Consider the following 23,399-nt stretch of genomic DNA (forward strand, 5'->3'; position numbering starts at 1 on the left):
AGCTGAATCTTTTCAAAACTGCTTGCTTTTTTAGCCATTTGTTGCCCCCGTGCCAACTTTTTTGAGACCTGTAGCAGGCATTAAATTTTAAATGAGCTAATTAAGTGGATAAAAGTGTAAAATTTCTCAGTTTAAACATTTGCTACGTTATCTATGTTCTATTGTGAATAAAATATTGGCTCATGTGATTTGAAAGTCTTTTAGTTTTCATTTTATTCAAATTTAAAAAAACGTCCCAACTTTTCCGGAATTCGGGTTGTAAATCCACAGTCTGTCTATGATTAAACACACTACATGAAGAACTCCCAGCACTCTTCATCATCCTCCTCCTCATCATCCTCTGTTCTTCAGCTGTTGTTTTATTCTGATATTTACATTTTGATCTCCGTATCTTTCAGTGAGGTCACAGATGACACAAACACCTCAGTGGATCTTTGGTGAATGAAAGAATAAAGAAAAGAAAATATATAATGTGTATGTTGAATGTTTTGATAACCTTCAAGTCCTTAAACAAACAAAAAAAAAGAAGAAAGAAAAAACCTTAATCATACAAAGACGGAAAAACTATGGCATGTAGAATGAATAACAAAAATGAACACATAAAATAAAATAAACACAGAGAACATACGATAAGATGATCTAAGCACATCCATCTGCCTCCTCTACATCACGACACACTGTAGAAAAATACAGTAATTACATCCTGGTAACAAAATGCTGCTCCGCTAACAGGTTACAAAGAAACTTTCAGGACCTTCAGCATCTCAGAGTCACTGAAGGAGCATCAGCTGAGGCTCTTTGACCTTCTGCAGTGTCTTTTCTTTTATATTTGGCACACATCTTCCTATAATTCTGAATCATCAGATGCTACCGTTCAAAAGTTTGGGCTCGGTAAGATGTTTCAGTGTTTTTGGAGTCTCTTATGTTCAACAAGGCTGCACTTATTTGATCAAAAATACAATAAAAATGTCAAATATTATTATAATTTAAAATAACCATTTTCTATGTGAATGTATTGCGAAATGTAATTTATTTCTGTGATGTGCAGCTGTATTTTCAGCATCATTCCTCCAGTCTTCAGTGTCACATGATCTTCAGAAATCACAATAATATGCTGCTCTAGAAACATTTATGATTATTATCAATGTTGAATGCAGTTCATATTTTTGTGGTTATATTTAATATAACTGTTATATTTTATTTTTCAGGATTCTTTGATCAGTAGAAAGATCAAATGAACAGCATTTATTTGAAATATAAATATTTTGTATCATTATAGATGGCTTTACTGTCACTTTTGATTAATTTAATGCATCCTTGCTGAATAAAAGAATATTTTAAAAAAATAATAATAAACTTTTGAATGGTAATATACATTATATGTGACACCGTGTCCTGACCAAGTTGAATGAATGTAGAAAAAAAGTCGTAGCCAATCAGAATACAACAGCTGTTTAATATGCAGTGATTTTGGACCAATGAGACGGTTCGTAGGTCAGACTGTCAGATATGGCTCACTGCTGTATCATCTGATAAGGACACGGTGTTCAAAAAAATAAAAAAACAACAGGCAAAATAAAATGTAAATCTAGCTAAGCTTTGGGATTGTCCTAACACAATAGTTCCTAAACCTGTTTACGTTGAAGTGTGTTATTTCAATCACAGTATTCAAACAGATGTTAAACACTCCCCCTATTAACTATTGGTCAGAAACGAACAGCCCCGCCCCCAAATTCACTCTATTGGTCGAGTGAATGTTTAGCTCAGTTGTCACTCAAAAAACAAGCTGCAATTCCCTTTGATGCCACTAGGAATAACACCGTAACCTGCAATCCTAACAGATCACTATCATTTACTGAATGCTTTTAGACATTACTCTATTAGTAATGCCGTTTAATTTAAGTTAACAACCCAGTATCGTCATAAAATGTCAAGACAGAAACTAAATTTCATTCCAGCTCATCGGAAAACACATTTATTGCTGAGAGAAAGAGATTTTGAAGTGCTGGATTTTGACGAGTCAGCCATGCCGTGTGCTTTCATCATACAATTTATGAAAAATAAATCAAATAAAAAGTGCAAATACAGCTGAAATTATCCTGATTAAACTAATTTCAGCGATTAATGCCGAGATGGAGCCAAAACAAAAGCTCAGTGCTCAATAATGAGATCGAACATTAAGCTTTTCTTCTTGAACATTGTTCGCGTTAAAAATATCAACATTTATAATATAAAACCCTCGGTATGTTCGGCTAGTGATGCCTTGATAAGGAATAAAAGTTATTGCACAATCCGTATAATGAAGTCAGTAACGTCTTCTGACACATTCATCATCTGCGCTGCATTATTGTTAAAATTATCCAATGTAAAAAAACGAACACGTTCCCTTGATATCGTAAAAAGTGCGTTTTTGCGTCTTGGATATGCCAAACAGCACAATCACTTGTTTTCGCAGCCTGGTTCATTGAAGCTAGATGTTATTTTGGGTCTCAAGTGATTTGAATGTAGCTAACATACGCAAACAACAAAGCAATGCAAGTTCGTAATGGAGACTAATTAATCAATATTAAACAGGCATCACAACTCAAATGTTTCCTGCTTTTGTGTCGATTAAAACTGCTGAACGTTTTAGCCTTTTGGAAAAACCAAACAATGTTGCACAATAAACAGACATAAAAACTAGCACATATTTTACGAACAAACAAAAGAAAACAGTAAGAGTCATAAATTAAAGTGTCGTGTTATGAATCGAGCCGTCGCTCGTTTCGTTTCCTTCATGTTGAGTCTCTTTCTCTAATGAACGCAGCCGGACTTAACGCCACTGGCTTTCTCCGTGACGTCCAGCTTTGCTTTGGGGACAATAAAAACCGGGCCACGGTCCGTTTTATGAGTATATGGTGATGACTTCACGACCGCCGCCGCGCACCAACAGGACCCGGTTGAGACCCTCCATCAAAACCTCCAGAAACTCCATGTCTGAGTCGCAGCATCAAGGATCAACATGATGCATGTTTTTCACTCAACAACTTAAGATAAAGTAAGAGAGATTTTGGCCCGGTTTCACTGACACGGCTTAAACTAAGTCAGGATTAGCCAATAGTTCAATTAGGACATTTAACACATTTTTAAGAATGTACTTAGAAAAAGACATTACCGGTGTGCATCTTGAGGTAAAACAAATGCACTGATATATTTTAAGATCAGTCAGTGCAAGTTTATTTCAGTTTATTTAGTCTAGGATTAGGTTTAAGCCTTGTCTGTGAAACCAGGGGTTTAAGTAATAAAACCATTATGTACTCACGATCATACATTACAGTTATTTTACAACAGTAAATGCGTATTGTTAGGCATGACATGATGCTTAATATCTAAAATCCAGTTAACCGTGATAAAAAAATAAACACAAATGTAGTAAAACAGCAAATATCGTAAAATCAATAATGTGTCACAAATATAATAATTATAATAATAATAAATAAATAAATAACCCTTTCCTTAAGCAATATAGTCATTTAAAATAATAATTTTTTAAATAATAATAATTTAAATAATAACAAATAATGTAAGTAAAATTAAATATTAAAAATAGTAAATTATCTGAAATTTTATTTTAGCATTATTTATAAACTATTATGGTTTATATTAATATTTTGCATTTGGTTATATATTTTCATGTAATGTGCTTTTCTAATTTTTTATTATAATTTTTTAATATTACTATTTAGGTTTATTTATTTTATATCCGTTTTGGTTTTACTTCAGTTTTTGCATATATTTGTTTTAAGATAGTAATTTTAGAATTTTTTTAAATTAAACTTATTTCAGTTAATTGCTAATTTTTATACTTATATTTTTTAATATTTATATTATTATAATATTTATATTTGAATTTATTTCAGCTTAATTTCAAATATGCTTAATGGTAATAACCCTGATTGATCTGTGGCTCATCGACTCAGATTTAGAGATGAATCTGTTTTGATGAATGTGAGTTTGTGAGTGTAGAGTAGATGGTGTGAGGATACAGTTTTCGTCGCCGCCTCTGCTCTTGGGTGGTCCAGGCATGTTGAGGAGCACCAGATGAGCTCCCTGAGACTTATTGACCACCACTTCATTGAGTCTGACGGCCGTGTGCATGCAGCGCACATTAGACTGATTCCTGCGACACACGGTCATGTGATGAAGGACAGAAACATGAAATACAAGTCAATATTCCTCCCAACAGCAATTAGAATCTAATGAGCTTTTATTCTATATCTACTGTTTACTTTTAGTATATGTTTCAGTTTTGCAAGCTGTGCTTTAGTTAATATATGTAAGCTTTACAATGCTCTTGAATATATGGTTTGATAAATACTTGTGCAAGCATCATTTACATTAGTGATATAATAAAGCCCTTTAAGGTTAGTGAACACAGCATCCAGATTTGACTTGCACAGCATATGCACATGCCCTTAATAAAAATATAAACGATGACATCACAAATACACACACAAATAATAAATAAATAAATAAATAAATAAATAAATAAGTAAGTAAATAAATAAATAAATAAAAACTTGTGTTTCTAAGGGCCACCTGGGGACACTCAATAAACTACAGAAAATATACTGAAATAAATGTTGTGAAATTCTATAAAAGTTATACTGTATATAAAATAAATATACATTTATTGAGTAAATTTCCTACAATGATGATAATAATAATTATATACAATATTAAAATAACTTTAATAATACAGAATTATAATACAGAATTATATTTATTTTATATTAATATAACGTTATAATACTATTTTTAAACAATCATTATTTTAGAATAGTAACACAATTTATAATAATAAAATAAATTTTTATAATAATAATAATAATAATAAAAAAATAATAATTAAATTATATTATAATAATAATACATTATTTTATAATTATATTTGTAATAATACAGTTTATATAAAAATAATCATTGTAATTTTGTAATAATAATACAATTATTTTATTATATAATCAGTTTTTTAATAGTATTAAAATCTTTTTTAATATTTAAGTATATATATATATATATATATATATATAATTTTTAATTTCTGAAATATATATATATATATATATATATATATATAATTTTTAATTTCTGAAATGTTTGCTGGGCACAACAGGTGAAGGTGAAGCACAAGTTTTCTTGCATTTAGCAGAAATCGAGATCATGATCATGATATCAGCGTCTGCAGCTCTTAGTACGAGCGGAGATGGATGTGAGGGAATGCTGGGATATAAACGCACATACATGCTTATACACACACGTTAAAGCTCATATAAACACATATATGCATGAATAAATTCAGTGTGCTGCAGGGTTTGTGATGGGATGGCTAATATACACCTACAGACAGACAGACAGACAGCTACAGTACAGAGAAATGTGACTTACAGACTCTCCCATTCGCTATAGAAGGAGGAAAACAGGACAGAACAACAGAGACTGGCTTAAACACCCACACTGAAAGATGAAAACCATCACAGAAATCTCTCTGAGCCGAAAACAGCTTTTCATATGAGACCCTGCACCACAAAACCACTCATAACGGATTTGAGATTTAAATAAATCAGCTTTCCATTGATGTGTGGTTTGTTAGTATGCAACTATTTGAAAATCAGGAATCTGAGAGTGCAAAAATCATATTTAATCATCTTTAAAGTTGTTCAAATTAATTCTTAGCAATGCATATTACTAATCAAAAATTACGTTTTTATATATTTATGGTAGGAAATTTACAAAATATAGTCATGGAACATGATCTTTACTTAATATCCTAACGATTTTTGGCATAAAAGAAAAAATTTTACCCATACAATGTATTTTTGTTTATTGCTACAAATATACTGTTTTTGTGCTCCAGAGACACATATTATAGTGTTTGTTTGTCCAGCAAGATGATTCTTCAGAAATAAATAAAAGGAACAAAATGATATTCAGGATAGACTTACATGAACCTTTAGATCATATTTCAGATGAAAGTAAAAGGAAAAATCATGCAAAATAAAATTAAACTATAAATAATCTGCATAGTAATAAGAAAATGCATGGAAAAAAGTATATTTATGCATAAATCCAATCTAAAGGATATAAATAATAAATTACCTTGTATGTGTTACAATTATGAGATTTTAGAAAGGAAACGTGCTTAAATGTCATGCAAATAATGTCACAATGTCATATTCTTTTCTCTATGCAACAAATCAAAACACTTTCATCTTCTGAACTGAATCATGACACATATTCTTGTGAGGTTCCACTGTTAAATCATTAGTTTCATCACTGAGAGGAACATTGCTATTTATATTACATGTGTCTCTGGAGCACAAAAGCAGTCTTGAGTCTCTGGGGGATATTTAGCCAAAAAAACAATGTATGGGTCAAAATTATAGATTTTTCTTTTATGCCAAAAATCGTTAGGATATTAAGTAAAGATCATATTCCATGAAGATATTTTTTACGTTTCCTACTGTAAATATATCAAAGCGTAATTTTTGTTTAGTAACATGCATTGATAAAAACTTAATTTGGACAACTTTAAAAATGTTTTTTTTTTTTTTGCATCCTCAGATTCCAGATCTTAAAATAGTTGCATCTCGGCCAAATATTGTCCGATCCTAACAAACCTTACATCAATGGTAAAGCTAATTTATTCAACTTTCAGATGATGTATAAATCTGACTGACTCTTATGACTGGTTTTGTGCTCCAGGGTCACTTATAAAGACCAGAAACATGTCAGTAAATCTCCTGGTCAGATATGACTCTATGAAGAGACACGTGTTGGACTGGACGTGTGTGTGTTACACATGATGACACGCTGAGGACACACACACACACACATCAGATCAGCTCAAACCGTGCAGACTGTGTCCTGAAACAGCAGCAGCTCTGGCCTCGGGTCTGAACATGTGAGTGTTAGAAGCACCAAACACTCAGAGACTTACGGCTTCATGTTGAACAGATCTCGTACAGCTTTGCTCGCGTTGGGCTCTCGAGTGCGTGTTCGCTCGGTGCAGAACTTGTCTTTGGTCCAGGTCATGTGGACTCGCTCCGGCGTGGCGTCGCTCTTGTCGTTCAGAGCCGCGTGAGACGCCGTGTTTCTGTCGTGGATCAGCTGAGCCTGTGCGTTATCATGATCACACATTAAATTCAGAACAACATACTGCTTCTTAAATGTGTCTTTTAGATACATTTAAGAGCACAAAAGACCTTTAAAAGTAGTGTAATAATGTTTACAATGATATATTAATGTAATTTAATATAATTTATGTATTTAAGCAGAGTATGTCACATTAATGTTTTAGTTTGTCTGCTATGCAAACTGCATACATGCATCTATATTAGTCTGTAATATGATGACATGCAATATAAACCATTCATACAGAACAAGTAGTGTAAGAATTGCTATAAATAAATAAAAATAGACAGATACATAAATAAATACTATATAATAATAAAAACTGAAACACGAGGAAATGAAAAATATAAAAATATATAATAGTTTATTTATTTATTAAAAAACTAAATAGAGAAACACGAGGGAATGTGAGGAGAAACAATATTAAAATAAATATTAAAATAAATAAAGTATTTGCTTATTTACATATTCATTTAGAATCATGATGGAATGAAAGGAAAAATAGGAATAAATATAAAATAAATAAAAATTATTATTTATTATTTATAAATAAATAAAAAGAAACATGAGGCAATAAAAGGAGAAAAAAAAGAATAGGTATATTATTTTAACTAAATATAGAGAAACATATGAGAAAAAAATAACACATTAATATAAATTAATTAATTTTATCTTTTATATATTTCTTAAGAAACATGATGGAATGAAAAAAAAAATTAAATAAATCTAAAATTAAAAAATTTAATAATAATAATAATAATATTTTAAAATCTTTTTTATCATTTATATATTTCTTTAGAAACATGATGGAATGAAAAAATTAAATAAATCTAAAATAATAAAAATAATAAAAATATATATTTATGTATTTATTTAGAAAAATTATGGAATACAAATAAAATAAATAAATAAATAAATCTAAAATAAATAAATAATAATGGCAAATAAAGTATTCCTTATTTATTATTATTTACAGTTAAAACTAAATTCAGAGAAACATGAGGGAATAGAAAGAGAAAAAATAAAAATAAAATAAAAGTTTTTTTTTTAACTAAATATAGAGAAACATTTGAGGACATTTGAAACATTTTTAATTAAAAAATTATTAAAATAAATAAATAATTAGTTTAAACCATTTATTTATTTATTTAGAAACATGATGGGATGAAAATAAAATACAAAAATAAAAATAAATCTAAAATAAAATTGATAAATAAAATATGGCAAATAAAGTATTCATTATTTATGATTATTTACAGTTAAAACTAAATTTAGAGAAACATGAGGGAATGAAAGGAAAGAGGTCAAAGATGTTGAAAGATGGTGGTCATGACATGATGACATCACGGACACATGCATGATGGGAAGCGGTTCTGAAGGGAGGAGCTAACACTAATGTATGGACACATAAATCAGCATAAAGCACGTGAGCGAGGATCTACTCGTCTTCTGGCTCTAGGTCTCTGAGTTTACTACCTCGTCTTGTTTATCGTCATCTAGACTGGCGTTCTGGTTATTGACGGCCGAGCCATGAGCGCCGCTCTGCTTCTTCCTCCGAATGGAGCTACGCGACTCATCTGTGATGCTTTGAATCTGAGACACGTGTTTCCCGATCGCAGCAGAAACGAAAGAGGACCACAAGTCACACAGCGCCGCCAGAACAACATTATTAACACAGCTATTCAGATGCTAGTTCAGCATTAATGCATCACTGCGAGATATGCATTCATGAGGATATGGACACTGTATACTCCTCCAGCACAGAGAGAGTCATGAAGCTTCACCTCTCGCTCGCGCTCCGTCCTCGACAGATGCATCTGCTTCAGCATCTGAGAGCGCTGCTCCATCACCAGAGTCTTCTCGTAGGTGAACGCTGAGATGTCACTGTCGTGCTGGAGGCACACAAACACAGAGAAACCCTCAACACATCAACACTGAGCAGCCACACACAGACAATCAAAAAGATATTAAAGGACTACTATTGCATAATAAAATAATAGATTTTTTATATTGCATAGTAAAAATATGATTAAAAAAAATATATAAAAAAATATGCAACGTTAATAATAATAATAAATATAAATATGAAGCAATAATACATAATAATAGCACAAAATGTAAATATTAATATTAAATAATAAATAATATTAAATAAATAAATTCTACCACCACCACTACTACTACTAATATAATAATATTATTTAGTGTTTAAAAAAACTAAACTTTTAAGTAATCACAATATGGTACGATAGCATTTTTAAGTAATATAATTTTAAACATATTATTAAAATAATGTAATACAAGAATATATAATATAATAATATAAAATAATATATTTTTTGCATCATGTTTCTCAAATTAAAGTTCAGATCTCAATCACAATAAACAAAAAAATAACCCAGCAGTAATAATAATAATAATAATAATAATAATAATAATATAGCATTATGTAGGATGTAGCATAAAACATATTAAAATATTAAATAAATAAATAATAATAAGACAACTCAATATAATGTAGCAATAATAAATAATATATTAAAATATAACAAAATGAAAAAAAGAAAAACAAATAGAAGATTTCAGTATTTAGCAATAATTTATAATTTAAATGTAATGTAATGAAAACACTTGTAATATAATATAATATAATATAATATAATATAATATAATATAATATAATATAATATAATATAATATAATATAATATAATATAATATAATATAATATAATATAATAAATATTTTGCAGGCTATTTATTCAAATCACAAACACAACAATCACAATAAAAGACACACACACACACACACGCACGCACGCACACACACACACACACACACACACACACACACACACACACACAAAACAAAAATCCTGCACAACGAAAGCAGCTTCAGATCCTTATGTCAGCAGCATCTCCTCACCATCTCCACGACCTCCACCTCAGCATTGAGCCGGAGATGATAGAGGAACATCTGCAGGTCTTTCTTCATCTGGATGCTGTTGTCGTCCAGCTGAGCCACGGTGAAGATGCGCATCTTACACTTCCTCCAGACCTGAGGAGATCATGAACACACACGTTAGGAAGGTTCCTCTGACCTGGTGAAGAGAAGTGAGTTAAAGAGCCTAACCTTGTGCTGCTGCAGTAAGAACGGCAGGAGCATCAACAAGCCTCCGTCGTGAACGATCCACCACACGTCGATGGTTCCCTCCGCGAGACGCTCCTGGTGAGGGAAGCTGTCCACGTTCTTGGCCACCAGCAGGGCCTGATGGGCTGCAGTGGTCTCTCGGACCGTTTCTGTGGAGGAACAGATTGCACAGACGTCTATCAGGGTATCTTTCTCTTCAGATGAGTCACGGTTCGGATACAGAGTCAGACTCAAACCTATGAAGTTCCTCCAGGACTGTGGGTCGTTGGATTGTCTCCAGTTTGCGGGCCAAGCCATCAGAACAGAGTTGTGCTTCATTCCTCCGAGTCCTGCTGACTGGATGAGGTGAGAGAAGCCGTCGTGCAGGTTTGAGGACACCACCACATGACAGAAACCCTTCGTCTTCTCTGCTGCCATGGCTGATTTGATGCTCTGCAGGGGTACATACAATCTTTACGTGAACACAATGCCTCATATCTGCTATTTTTGTAACATTAGAACTTCATGAAGTGGAGTTTGGGATGGTCAGTTCTCTCTGTGGCCGCTAGGTGTCAGTAAGAGCTCAGTTTGACTTTATCTGAGGACAGAAACTGCCTTCACATTTTAAAGTTAAAATGGACAGAATTTAAAATAAATGAATAAATAAATGTATAATCTATATTTTTTTAAATGATTTTTTTAGAAAAAAAAATTAAAGGGTTGATAAGATTAAAAAAACATATATTACATAAATAATTTAAAAGTGTTACAAATGATACAATATAAAAATATTATATATTAATAACAAAAAAAAACCAATATGATAATTCATTAATATGAAAAAAATTAAATTATAAAAATTACATAGATAATAACTTTAAACTCTTATTATTGTTAAGAAATTTAAAACTAATTTTTTCTCGTTTTTAAGAGTGCAGAAAAATTAAATCAACCAGAATTTCTCTACTTAGAAAATATAAATAAATGCATAATAAATTTATGAAAAGTGTGATCAGTCAATAAGAGGATTGTTTTTTCCCCTCTAGTGGAAATACCTTCACAAAAACAATCAGTTATACTAGTATTAAAGAGAAGATAAACTTACTTTAAAATTATATAAATTATATGAAGAAAATAAAGGATTGAATAAATTATTAAACAACAATAATAATAATAGTAAAAATAGTATGTAGCAACAATTAATAATTATTATAATAAGTAGATCATAATCATTTTAAATTCCTATAATTGTGTCTTTGTAAATTACTAATTTTTATTTATATTTGAGTTCTAAAATGTTAAATTTCTTCTATACCCACAACCTAATTATTATTTTTTTTTTAAATAAAAAATAAATCAGGGATATTTTCCATTAAATAATTTTTAGTTAATAATCTTTTTACTGAATAATTGCTGTTCCAATATCTGCTCTCCTAGAGTGAAGCTTCTGTCATTTTTCCCCTAAAAGATGAAGTTTTCACGAAGCAGAAGGCCTGTATTTGTCTGCGTCACCTGTTCTGCTCTCTTGGCGTCGCTCTCTCTTCTGAGGAAGGTTCCCTCCAGCACCGAGCCCACGATGGTCAGACCTTTACCTGCTTTCAGCTGCGTGGTGAAGGACAGGAGACGAGGATGTTTCACAGACAGCTCAGAGTCCAGATTGAGCAGCACCAGCAGCTGAGGTCTAGAGGAAACATTAAAGATATCATTTAATACGATTCATACTTAACTAGTCATGAATGCATGCATGCATATGTGTTTTAATGCTTTATACTCTTCAAAAGTGTAACTTTGAATAGTATGTGTAATGTATTAGTGAATAACTTTAGTTACAGGTATTTACAAGAACAACTGTATTATTAAACGGTAAAAGATTGTCGGTTCTGGAGGTTTTTGTGGCTCAGGATTAAAAGATTAAGAACGACTGTCAGAGGTGCGATGCTTTCAGGTGAATGATGTTAAAAGCTCAGAGGATCTGCCATTACCATTAACGATTTACTCTTTATTCAAAAGAGTATCAATACAATCCACTCAAATTAATTTCGATTGGGGTTATTCTAGTGCAGCTGAGAAATTATTTCACGACATGTTACTTTAGTATCATTGAGATACTATTAGGGTTTTTTATTAATATTTTGAATATTTTTTTTTCTTACCTTTATTCAGTTCCATCACACACACACACACACACACACACACACACACACACACACACACACACACACACACACACACACACACACACACACACACGTGCATATTTTTATTTATTTTTACATTTGATATTTTTCAGAGTTTTAGTATTTTTTTAAACCTTTTTTGTACCTTTTATTAATTTTTTATTTCATTTTTAGTTTTAGTTATTTTAGTATTTTAAGTTAATTTAAATTATAAGAAATGTTGTTTTGGCAGCTATATTAAATATATATATTTTTTAAAGTTTTAAATTAGTTTTTCAAATATTTATTTAATTAAAGTAACAAAAATGTATTTATTTATTTATGATTTTATTTTCAGCGAACTATGATAACCCTGGCATGAGTCTGATGGACAGATCATCATCATATCAATCAAAGAAACCTTAATACTGAGTGAAGAGCAGAGGTGGAAAGTAACGAATTACATTTACTCGCGTTACTGTAATTGAGTAGCTTTTTTGTGTACTTCTACTTTTTTAAGTATTTTTTTTAATCTGTAATTTTACTTTTACTTAAGTATATTTTGTTTAAAGTATTGTACTTCGCTACATTTTAAAACACATTAATTACTGAGTAAAAAAAAAAGTCAGTAAATAATGGGCAGGAGGGCAAACTGGCGCTAAAATCACAAGAAAGATGCAGACGGACAAAACAGGCGTTAGTGGTGCAGACATGCTCTATTATGCTGTGTATGCTGTGCTTGCCTAGGGAGACCAAACTAGCAGTTTATAAAATCTCGACAAGACATCAACCCCACGTAAGCATATAGAGGTGAGCTAAATAATTGCGTCATTGCATTGGTGGTTAAAATGATGCTCTGACATTTTAGCAAGAGGTTTTGCACAAATTAGCCAAAAAGACTGGTGCGGAGTGTGCGATATATATTGTCTGCGATAATATCATAATTGTTGTTTTAATGATGTACGCGCGCATTTAGAGTGTTCTTTCACTGTGTGATTCAGTCTGTTGAAATGCATTTAGAATGAAATCAATCAAAATCATTTAGAATCAAAATCACACAAAGAATGCTGTCTTTTCCTCTAAAAATCATAATCACACACACACACACACACACATATATATATATATATATATATATATATATATATATATATATATAGATCAGTGGGGATTTCTTTAAGACTGCAAGGGAAGCTCAGCTTCCCCTCTAATGTAAAAAAAAAAAACCCAACGGTCAAATATGTACTATTGTGTATTATGTATTGTGTTAATCAGCTACATGTCGGCTGACTCGATTTTCTTCTCATACATTCCCGTAGCGTCACAGTGCATTTCCCTGTTGAAGCCGAGCGTCCATTGACTTCGATGGGGCTGCTTTGAACAGTTTTTTTCAGTGCTCCGAAGCTAGACGGTCATTGGATAAATGCTGCGATTATGTCCCGCCCACGGACGCTCAGCGTCTCTGGAGGTGAATGAAGACTGGGCTTCCGCGTGATGATTGGAGGATCTGTCGATCTCCTTTTGACTGACAGCGGTCTGCACCATAAGAAGTCGGTGAAGCTGTTTCACGCTCAGTCCCATGATCGCGGATTTCTCAAGTGTATTCGAAAGACAAACTGCGGCAACATTTCTTGATATTTGTAAAATGCAGAACCACCACAAAATTAAATTGGTAACTAAGACAGATTGAAAATGTGCGCGCGCGCACACACACACACACACACACACACACTATAGCCATCTAGTGGTTAAAGTGATTTATTACAATTTTTAAACTGAATTTCCCCAAAAATTGGCAAAAATCTTACATTAAACCTTATAAAATTATCCATGGTATCCCCATGTATGAAAGTTAGAAATCTGGGTCTTTTATGAAGTGAATTTTACCTGAAATGCTTTTTTCTTTTTTTGTAAAAAAAAAAAAGCCTATTTAAATAAATATTTATTTATTTATAGAAATGTAAAAGATTTAAATCCTCCAAAAACTGTACAAAGTTTAGTAAAAACATAAATGAACAGAGTAAAATTATATTTGTAAAAAATTTAAATATTTTACTATTACAAAATAAAATGTTATTGTCTGGGGTCAAAAAGACCCCGAGTGTCATTACAAATGAAGACCATCAGAGGGTTATAATGTAGGCCGAAAATGAGCTTCCCCTCTTTGAAAGACCAGCAGCCGCCACTGATATATATATATATATATATATATATATATATATATATATTTTTTTTACAACAGGACAGTAAACTAAGAGACTTGCGTTTTAGACACCATATTGCCATTGTTTTTGCTCTATTTCTACAACAAAAATGTATTCCAAACACAGCCACCAAAGCAAAATTTTGCATCTCTGAGCAACATGACAGTGTTTCGTTTCTGAATGAATCAACTGTTTAAATGATTTGGTTCAATCGCAATGACTCACTTATTAACAGTGACTTGCTGACACATACTGGCCATTTTAATTTCACATTTAAAGTATCTTTTGATTTTTTTTTTTTTATAATTAAGTTTTTATAATTTCAAATGAGTATTCAACATTTTATGTCTGGCATATCAAGACATTATTCATGCATTTGTAACTGCAGGTTAAATGCATTCTTGTCCTGCACTAAACAGTGTAATACATCTAAATGCCACGTCCGATGAATCTTCTGCATTTCCTCTGTATTGAAAAGATGAGTTTGTTGATACTGATTTGCCAGATAACAGCCCAAATGTTTTATTATTCTAAATAACTGATTCCTTTAATTAAAAACAACTAGTTTGAGATTAATAGACCTATCCCAGGGGTGTCAAACTCAGTTCCTGGAGGGCCATAGCCCTAACCCTGCTCCAGCACACATATCATGTAGTTTTCAAATAAACCTAAATGATTAGATTAGCTGGATCAGGTGTGTTTAATTAGGGTTAAATCTAAACTGTGCAGGACTGTGGCCCTCCAGGAACTGAGTTTGACAACCTTGGCCTGTCCCATTTTTGACTCCCTCCCACTGGTTAAAATGTAACTAAGTAATTTTTACTCTGAGTAAATTTTAAATGAGCTACTTTTTACTTTTACTTGAGTGGATTTTTTAGACTGGTACTTTTACTTGTACTTAAGTAAAATTTCATTAATGTAATGGTACTTTTACTTGAGTAGAATATTTTTGTACTCTTTCCACCTCTGGTGAAGAGAGATCAGAAAAACAGCGAAGGCCTTCAGTGGAGATGGTCCAGATGCACACAGATGTCACAGAACTAAACCAGCTCAGTTTCTGCTGGCGTGGATTAGAGAAATGAACAGATTGAACCTCATTCCTGAAAGACGAGTGAAGTTTCATCGCAGCTCATTGTAGGCAGGTTATTTATGCCATGAGAGATTAGAAAGAGCCAACACTGATTGTCTCTGGATTACACATCAGATGAGAGACAGAATAGAAATGTGTTGACTGAGATATTTTACTGTACTAGACTTTATTCTATAAGTTGGCTTTTAACTGACTTTATTGTTTTGTTTATGTTTATGTTTATGTTTGGTTATTTTATCGTTTGTTTATACTAGTTTGTATCATTAAGATTGTTTTGAAAAATGAAAAGTATTTTTTTATACAATTTTATTTAACATTCACAGAATTTTCCAAAACACAACTACATCTAATACATTTTATATAATATTTTTTTATATATAAAAATAACATTTATAATAAAAACAATAATTTTCATATTTTAAATTTAACTTCAAAAATAAGTAAGATTTTTTTATAATGTTTTGAATATCTCTTCTGCTCACCAAGGCTGCATTTATTTGATCAAAATTACAGTAAAATGTTTAAATATTATTGCAATTTAAAATAACTTGTTTCTGTGTGAATCTCTGTTAAAGTGTAATTTATTTCTGTGATCAAATCTGTATTTTCAGCATCATTACTCCAGTCTTCAGTGTCACATGATCTTCAGAAATCATGAAAATATGATGATTTACTGCTCGAGAAACATTTCTGATTATTATCAATGTTGAACACAGTTTCTACAGGAATATGAAGCAGCACAACTGTGATACATTTTATTTTTCAGGATTAAATGAATAAAAAAGTTCAAAAGAACAGCATTTATTTGAAATAGAAATGTTTTTGTAACATAAATATCTTCACTGTCACTTCGGATCAATTGAATGCATCCTTGCTGAATAAAAGCATTAATTTCTTTCAAATAGAAATCTTACTGATCCCAAACTTTTGTACATACAGTCCAGGTGTTTATTTTCTAATGTATTTATTGGTTTGTGTATTTTATGCCCCTCACCTCCAGTTTTTGGTGTGTGGCGGTGCCTCCTCCAATCGAATCAGAGCGTATCGCGCCGCGTTGAGCGACAGACCGCGGATCCCATCGCCCCACTCCTTCTCCGCTCTGAACACAGATAGAAAAACTGAGTTTATAGACAGTCACTCAGTCAGATGAAGCTGTAATCAGCTCTTACCCGCGGTACTCGATGTATTTGTAGATGCATCCAGCGATGAGCATCGCCACCAGAGCGTAGTACCAGGAGGAAATGAACATCAGAGCCAGACACAAACTCATGCCGAGAAACGACAGAGCCCTGATGAAGGAGAACAGTAGAGACTATTTTAACTTAATACAAAAGAAAGAAAAAAAACACTATATAGCTATAAGATTAAACAGAGCAAACAGAGACATTTCTATACATCTACAGTCACCAAATACATAAAAAAATGTGTGTTTTAATATAAAAACAATTAAGATACTGTTTTAATGAAGACCCCAGTGTCTCTCACCAGTGATAGTATCTGAATCTTGGTCTCCAGTTGGGCGTCCTCAGCAGCGTCTGCAGAGCACAGGCCAGATTCACGAACAGATAACACATGAGGAAGAACCTGAGGAGACACAACACACAGTCAAACACACACACAGTCTGTCACACACTGAAGGAGAAACGCTCAGACGTGAGCTCACATGGACAGGATCGGAGCCACGGCGTCCAGAGAAGCGATGAGGATCCCGCTCTCACAGATCACAGCCGTCAGAAGAAGAGCCCAGGTCGGCTCTCCGTTGGCTTTCCCATGACCAAACACCTGAGAGACCAGCAGATCACACAGTTACACTGGATGCTCATGACACTGAGACATCTTCATGATTTAAAAGACCTCTAATGAAACGTCTGGGATCCTGAACACAACAAAACATAGTAAAAGTTATTGCTACTATAATAAACCAAAGTAATCTGGTATTAACCAGCACTGTCATTAACTAACATCAAATACTCTAAAAGCTTCTTACACCACTTGAAGGAAATACCATTTTAATTCCCATATTCCCAAACAATTTATAAACAACTAAAACTAATAAAATGTGTATTTTTTTAAATAAAATGCACATTTCTCTGTTTCATCAGTAAAAAAAGTGTTAATATAGTTAAACAAAACCACAACGATTACATTATTTTATAAATGTTATATCAATAGTAAAATCTAAACCTATTAACCCCTTAACTGCTCTTCACCCCCCTTTTTGGACAATCCGAACTTAAAATGTTTTAATTCATGAACGCTTTGAAATACAGACCTAAGGTAGATCTCTTTTTAAAGAAGACAGGCAGTAGGTTATTGATTATTGATGTGATCGTTTAAAAAAAATGGAAGTATAAAAAAGTTTTAGAAATTTAAGTTTACTGTACTGTCAAGAAAATGTACTGTACAATAAAGTTTTTATTTTATAAAAAATATAAAAATAAATAATTTACAGAATATGTTTAACTCTAAAATTGATATAAAATTAAAGCCACATGTCTAAATAAGTTATATTCCAAATTTGAATCTGCTATTTTTAAAAATGTTTTAGATTTTATTTAGGCGTTATACCAAAAACAGCCACCAGGTGACACACAAACTCCATGTATTTTTTTATGCATTTTCCAGTCACATCAGTTGAAAAACTTCAACTTAAATGACTAACTGATATAAAATATGTTTAATATGAAGTACTAAAATTACTAAAACTTAAATAAAAATAAAGCTTAAAAACAAAAATGAATAAAACTGACATAACTGGCATAAGCACATAACAAAATGACTAAAGCTAAAATAAAAAAATCCTAAAAAAAAAATAGCTATTCAAAGCAAATTCAAAATATCATATATTATAGATATATGATATCGTGAGATATCAGGCATATCTGATGCATTCGTACCTGGAGGAAGGGCACAATGCCGTCCCGCGCGATGGCCTGCAGCAGCCGGGGGGCGCCGGTGAGACTCTGAAGCCCCGCCCCACAGCAGGAGAAGAACGAGCCAAACACGATCACCCAGGGAGAGGGCCAGGACAACGTGCCAATCACCAAATTCCCTTTAACAGAGTCTCCAAACCTAATGAACAACCACAAATAGAATAGGTAAACACAGGTATTTCTAAATTACCGTATTTTCCGGACTATAAGTCGCACTTTTTTTCATAGTCTGGCTGGTCCTGCGACTTATAGTCAGGTGAGACTTATTTATCAAAATTAATTTGACATGAACCGAGAGAAATGAACCAAGAGAAATTAACCAATAGAAAACATTACCGTCTACAGCAGCTAGAGGGTGCTGTAGTAGTCTACACTGAAGACATAGAGCGCCCTCTCGCGGCTGGAGACGGTAATGTTTTATCTTGGTTCTTGGCTCTAAATAAATACGACTTATAGTCCAGTGCGACTTATATATGTTTTTTTCCTCATCATGACGTATTTTTGGACTGATGCGACGTATACTCAGGTGCGACTTATAGTCCGAAAAATACGGTAAACCACTTTATATTAATACCTTCCAATATTGAATAAAATATTACAATATTTTATGATTTTTTTTCCCTCAACACAGCTTGTTGCAATGCATTCTGGGATCCAGGATGGGATACCGTATTAAAATTCGTTACAAATTATGAATCTTGGAAGCATATTTGCTGCCCATAATATAATGAAAAATGGCTTTGAAACTATTTTTACTCAGAAACTGCCTGTAAATTTCACAAATATCACAAATATGATTTTATAATAGTAACATAACTGAAGAAGCATTAGTATTTAGAATTTTTTAATACATTTTGTAAAATGAATCTATCGCCAATTCAAAATTCAATAGCAAAGAGTGTTATTGTTACATAAAGCCAAATTAAAACTATTACAAATTCATTGCTAATTGAAATAAAGCTGAAAGAAAACATAAATAGTAAATGAAAAAACAAAACAAATGAATAATACATAAAAACAGTAATGTTACTGTTACTGTAAATCAATTTTCTTAAATGACATACAGCTGAAATAAAACATAGGTGAACAAAAATATTTCTAACTCAAACCACTTTATACTGACACCTAGTAGTATTGAATGAAGTATAATAATATTTCAGGGTTTTTTTCACTGTAAAAAAAAACAACAACAGCAACAACAAAAATGGTAGTAAATTTCACAAATAACTGCAAGGAAACAGCACATTAAACATTAAATTTTGAGGTAGAAAAACTATTGTAAATATTATTGTCTTTCAAAATTCACTCTAATAACCTTTTATTTTAACTAACATTTTTTTATACAGTGTATATCTGTGCATCTTCTGAACAACTAAATGCTGTCTAGGTAGGCAGCACACTAGGTTTTGGGATATTTTACTGTTACTTTGAGATATTGCATACAGTATAAAGAGCTGCTCACAAACAGGCTTCGCACAGAAATCATCTGTTGTTTAAAGTAGATTCCCTGTGTGTTTATCCAGTAAAATGTGGATGTTATGAGTGGATAATGAAAAGCGCTCACTTGTCTCGGAGTAGCACACCCTCGATGCAGGCTCCGAACACCACCACGCAGGACAGATCTGAGTTACACCATTAAGAAAACCAGAGAAGACTAACAGCATCTCTACTGGACAGACACAACACTGATGCTTTAGATTATATAAGGAGTCAGGCCGGTGTAGATGGAGGATACAGATGATGGAGGTGGTGGCGATGGCCAGGATGGTGCCGATGGGAATAGACCTCTGAGCATCTCTCAGATCCCCGGATCTGTTCGATCCAGCCATGATACCTGCACAGAAGAGAAGGACCCAGGAACTACATGAGAGTGTGTTTAAGAAGCAGAAATACAATCATCAGCATTCAGAGGAGAACAAATCTGAAGAACTGAAAAACTAAGCTGAGTGATACATTACAAACATTCACGATTCAGTTTGATTTGCTGTAAAATAACACCGAAGCTATTAATAGCTGAACTAATATATAAATGTTAAATGAAAAACCTCAACTTTAATGACTAACTGAAATAAGATGAAGCTTGGAAATTATAAAAAAACACTTCTCAGTTGTGTCTCTGGAGCACAAGAGCAGTCTCGAGTCTCTGGGGGATATTTGTAGCAATAGCCAAAAATACATTGTATGGGTCAAAATTATAGATTTTTCTTTTATGCCAAAAATTAATAGGATATTAAATAAAGATCAAGTTCCATGAAGATATTTTGTAAATTTCCCACTGTAAATATATCAAAACGTAATTTTTGATTAGCAATATGCATTGCTAAAAACTAAATTTGAACATCTTTAAAGATGATTTTCTCAATATTTAGAATTTTCTGCTCCCTCAGATTCCAGATTTTTAAATAGTCGTATCTCAGCCGAATATTGTTCTCCTAAAAAAACATACATCTATGGAAAGCTTATTTATTCAGCTTTTTGGATGAAAAAAGTGTTGAAAAATGGACACTTTAGACACTTAAGGGTCACAACTCAAACAACAGTTTAATTAAAATGTTCCTCTGGAAACAAAATAAATATTGAGGAATCTATTGATTACATCCTCAGCTCTGAAGCTCAAGTCAAACAAGCAGGTCTCTTCTAAAAGCTCAGTCCGTGTTGTCACACTAAGGTCATGTCCTGAAACACTACCGCTGTGTTTGCAGGGTTCACACGCGTCCTGCTGAGCTCATCATGAATCTGAGAGCACTAGAGAAGACAGGTCAGCACCAGATATCTGTGAACTGTGAGGAGGCGAGAGTGAGAGTGATGGATGTGATGTACCCGTGACGGAGGGGAAGTAGATTCCCACCAGCAGAGTGAAGAAGGTGGCGATGTCATTGGCGACGTACGGCATGTATATGTCCTGAGACGCGTCGCTCGCCGGCACCGAGGGCACGGCTTTCTCCACCAGCATCCCAGCAGGACCGTAGCTTCCCCACATGTTCTCTGTGCAAGTCAAAGAACAGATCCAGATGCACTCATTACAGTGAGATACGCTTGCGTTTCAACAGTCTCTGTGTTTGAGAAACAATAATTAATCAACTTCACATCAGTCTGAAATAGGGTTGCAGAAAGGTGGAGCATTTCCAGTAAATTTGGGAAATATTCCAGAAATTTTGGCAACTTTCCAGGATTTTTTTGGAATATTTCAGGAATTTTTGGAAAAAAATAAAAAAATTGGGAATTACATTCATGGAAATGTATTAGATGTATTCAGAAAAATGACAAAATTTGGACAAAATATTTTCACAATATAGTTTTTTCCACATCATACGATTTATCACAAAAATGCATTATCAAATTTATCATTAAAAATGGTGTCTAATGAAATTAATGAAAAACAACATTATCAATGTATTTTTTTAATGTAATCAAATTATTATAACAATTAATAATTAATTTACAAAAAGAATTTTGTCGAATAAGATGCTGCACTATGAAAATCTTTATTATTATTATTATTATTATTATAATTGTATTAAATTTACATCTAAAAATAATCAAAAGTAAACAATTTCCAGATTTTAATAGGAATAATGATAATCTTAAAAAGTGAAAAAAAAAAACACAACAAAAACATAGCAATATGAAATCTGTGATAATAATACTACTACTAATAATAATAAAATAATAATATTCAAATAATACAATAATATGAAATAATAATAATATTAAAACAAAACAACATGTGCAACAGATTCCTCTTCCATACGTGACTTATGTCAAAGGTTATTGAAGATCATGTTCATATAATAAAGTATGTAATGAAATGTTTCTCACCTGATATGAGTCCGCTGGTGAGGCCGGGAATACCTTGGATCTCTGTGACGTTATTGAGGCTGAAGTATTCATTGCAGCTGGCGTTGAGCTCTGGACCTTCACAGAACAGAGACCAGAGCTTCGTGGTCACGGTCACGTTGTCTATTATTTCTGTCTTCATGCACTTGTCGAAGCCGTGGTTCTGCAGCGTGCGGTTGCCCAACAAACAGACCCTGGAGAGGACAAACCAGCCTTTACAATCTGTTCATCTGCGATGCAAACACTGCTGTGAATGCTTGTGGTTTAACTTAACACAAAGAGAGCTGGCCGATGCTGATACAGTCTATAGAGAGACTCTGTTCAGTTTAAATAGATGATGCTGTAAAACATACACTACAAGGAGGCGCCAACATTTTGGAGTAACAGAGTGCAATATTTGGCTTAAGAAATATAAAAATGATCTCAATAGAGACTTTTTATTTGAATCAAAGTGCAATAAATAAATAAACAAATAACTTTTTTTGAAATAAAATAAAATAAAGTAAATTTTGCTTTTTTTTTTAGGCAAGTGAAAAAAAGTGTTACAATAAAATATTACTTATTTTTAGGTAAATGAAATAAAAGTGAATAATAAAATCATATAAAAATTTAATTAAATTAAATATTACTTATTTTTAGGTAAGTGAAATAAAAGTGTCAAAATAAATTTAAATACTTATTTTTAGGTAAACAAAATAACAAAATTAAAATAAAATAAAATATGACTTATTTTTAGGTAATTGAAATAAAAGGGTTAAACAAATAAAATTAAATAAAAATGTACACAAATAAAAATAAAATGAAAAATAAAATATTACTTATTTTTAGGTAAATGAAATAAAATCTTAAAATAAAATAAAATAAAATAAAAAATATTA

The 23,399-nt window shown here is 32.2% G+C and overlaps 1 protein-coding gene across 7 annotated transcripts in view; it reads right to left on the reverse strand.

Annotated features, from left to right (window-relative positions):
• Positions 1-1,919: 1,919 nt before the first annotated feature.
• The window catches only part of LOC132124435 (solute carrier family 12 member 7-like), a 68,403-nt gene continuing 46,923 nt past the window's right edge, over positions 1,920-23,399 (reverse strand). For 3 of the 7 annotated variants that reach the window (XM_059535427.1, XM_059535429.1, XM_059535430.1), the window contains exons 8-26: positions 22,504-22,715; positions 21,505-21,669; positions 20,420-20,518; positions 20,249-20,306; positions 18,649-18,823; positions 17,415-17,533; positions 17,237-17,335; positions 16,921-17,040; positions 16,746-16,850; positions 11,814-11,982; positions 10,559-10,754; positions 10,305-10,471; positions 10,098-10,229; positions 8,958-9,065; positions 8,650-8,766; positions 6,980-7,155; positions 5,428-5,442; positions 4,026-4,159; positions 1,920-2,976 (exon numbers count right to left, since the gene is read on the reverse strand). In XM_059535427.1, coding sequence (XP_059391410.1) covers positions 2,885-2,976; positions 4,026-4,159; positions 5,428-5,442; positions 6,980-7,155; positions 8,650-8,766; positions 8,958-9,065; positions 10,098-10,229; positions 10,305-10,471; positions 10,559-10,754; positions 11,814-11,982; positions 16,746-16,850; positions 16,921-17,040; positions 17,237-17,335; positions 17,415-17,533; positions 18,649-18,823; positions 20,249-20,306; positions 20,420-20,518; positions 21,505-21,669; positions 22,504-22,715 — 2,458 coding nt within the window. In that variant the 3' untranslated portion in view covers positions 1,920-2,884. The remainder of the gene's footprint in view (positions 2,977-4,025; positions 4,160-5,427; positions 5,443-6,979; positions 7,156-8,649; positions 8,767-8,957; positions 9,066-10,097; positions 10,230-10,304; positions 10,472-10,558; positions 10,755-11,813; positions 11,983-16,745; positions 16,851-16,920; positions 17,041-17,236; positions 17,336-17,414; positions 17,534-18,648; positions 18,824-20,248; positions 20,307-20,419; positions 20,519-21,504; positions 21,670-22,503; positions 22,716-23,399) is intronic. The other 4 variants (XM_059535431.1, XM_059535433.1, XM_059535428.1 and 1 more) reach the window with 3 other exon arrangements.

This window comes from Carassius carassius, chromosome 42, assembly GCF_963082965.1.
Source record: "Carassius carassius chromosome 42, fCarCar2.1, whole genome shotgun sequence".
In the NCBI taxonomy this organism is placed as follows: Eukaryota; Metazoa; Chordata; class Actinopteri; order Cypriniformes; family Cyprinidae; genus Carassius; species Carassius carassius.